This window comes from Sphaeroforma arctica, assembly GCF_001186125.1.
Source record: "Sphaeroforma arctica JP610 unplaced genomic scaffold supercont1.2275, whole genome shotgun sequence".
Classification (NCBI taxonomy): Eukaryota; class Ichthyosporea; order Ichthyophonida; genus Sphaeroforma; species Sphaeroforma arctica.
Window position 1 is genome coordinate 540 of NW_014038283.1, and position 2,040 is coordinate 2,579.

The 2,040-nt window shown below is 40.8% G+C and overlaps 1 protein-coding gene across 1 annotated transcript; it reads right to left on the reverse strand.

Annotated features, from left to right (window-relative positions):
* Nucleotides 1-894: 894 nt before the first annotated feature.
* Nucleotides 895-1,347, reverse strand: SARC_12399 (hypothetical protein; the record flags this gene model as incomplete). The annotated part of the gene is made up of 1 exon (XM_014293496.1): nt 895-1,347. A coding segment is annotated over one exon (453 nt), but the record flags the coding sequence as incomplete, so codon positions are not given.
* Nucleotides 1,348-2,040: the final 693 nt, after the last annotated feature.

A 2,040-nucleotide genomic window follows, 5' to 3' on the forward strand; every position in this document is an offset into this window, starting at 1 on the left:
TATAAATGGTATGGTTTGTTAGATAGGTGGTTTGATTTGAAGAATAGGTGGGATGGTTTAAAGGATAAGTGGTATGGTTTAAAGGATGGGTGGTATGGTTTAATGGATAGGTGGTATGGTTTAATGGATAGGTGTTATGGTTCAATGAATAGGTGGTATGGTTTAAAGGATAGGTGGTATGGATTGTTGGATAGGTGGTATGTTTTAAAAGATAGGTGATAAGGTTTAATAAATAGGTGGTATGGTTTACTCGATAGGTGGAATGGTCTAATGGATAGGTGGTATGGTTTAATGGATAGGCGGTATGGTTTAATGGATAGGTGGTATGGTTTAATGGATAGGTGGTATGGTTTAAAGGATAGGTAGAATGGTTTAATGGATAGGTGGTATGGTTTAATGGATAGGTGGTATGGTTCAATGAATAGGTGGTATGGTTTAAAGGATAGGTGGTTTGGATTGTTGGATAGGTGGTATGTTTTAAAGGATAGGTGGTATGGTTTAATAAATAGGTGGTATGGTTTACTGGATAGGTGGAATGGTCTAATGGATAGGTGGAATGGTCTAATGGATAGGTGGTATGGTTTAAAGGATAGGTGGTATGGTTTAGAGGATGGGTGGCATATTTGATGGATAGGTGGTATGGTTTAATGGATAGGTGGTATGGTTTGATGGATAGGTGGTATGTTTTAAAGGATAGGATATATAGTTTAATGGATAGGTGGTATGTTTGATGGATAGGTGGTATGTTTGATGGATAGGTGGTATGGTTTAATGGATAGGTGGTATAATTTGAAGGATAGGTGGTATGGTTTAATGGATAGGTAGTATGGTTTAATGGATAGGTGGTATAGTTCAATGGATAAGTGGTATGGTTTAATGGATAGGTGGTACGGTTTAAAGGATAGATGGTATATTTGATGGATAGGTGGTATGGTTTGATGGATAGGTGGTATGGTTTACTGGATAGGTGGTGATGTCTAATGGATAGGTGGTTTGATTTACTGGATAGGTGGTATGGTCTAATGGACAGGTGGTATGGTTTAATGGATAGGTGGTATGGTTTACTGGATAGGTGGTATGGTCTAATGGATAGGTGGTATGGTTTAATGGATAGGTGGTATGGTTTAATGGATAGGTGGTATGGTTTACTGGATAGGTGGTATGGTCTAATGGATAGGTGGTATGGTTTAATGGATAGGTATCTTTATTTGTTTGCACGCTATTGCTATATACAATGCCTGATGTCCGGGGTGGACTTGTGGCTACCGGCAGGTGTTGGCAGTTCCCGTGACCCTGCTTTTCAGGGGAGGGCGAACTGGACCATCGAGGGGCTGAGTCTTTTGCTGTCTGTGGTTGTTGTACTGGTTAAGTTGTTTTCTTTGGCTGTAGTTGTCTAGTTGATAGTGGTGTAGGTATTTGATAACCGTAACTGGATTGACACAGAGTCTGTGAGTAAGCTGTGACAGATATGCATCTCGTTTCATTGAATATGAGGTATGATACAGTGGCTCACCAGTGTATCATACTCACTACCACATCACCGGGCCGCGATGTGCGACTGCGCCTGCCGGTAGGCATTCAAGGGGGATGTGTTCGGGGCGGGGGCGTTTCATAGCGAGGTGTTCGTTTATGGTTTAATGGATAGGTGGTACGGTTTACTGGATAGGTGGTATGGTCTACTGGATAGGTGATATGGTTTGATGGATAGGTGATATGGTTTAATGGATAGGTGGTATGTTTGATGGATAGGTGGTATGGTTTGATGGACAGGTGGTATGATTTGAAGGATAGGTGGTATGGTTTAATGTATAGGTGGTATGGCCTAATGGATAGGTGGTATGGTTTGATGGATAGGTGGTATGGTTTACTGGATAGGTAGTACGGTTTAAAGGATAGGTGGTATGTTTTAAACGATAGGTGATATGGTTTAATGGATAGGTGGTATGGTTTAATGGATAGGTGGTATGGTTTAAAGGATAGGTGGTATGGTTTAATGGAAAGGTGGTAAGGTTTAATGCATAGATAGTATGGTTTAAAGGA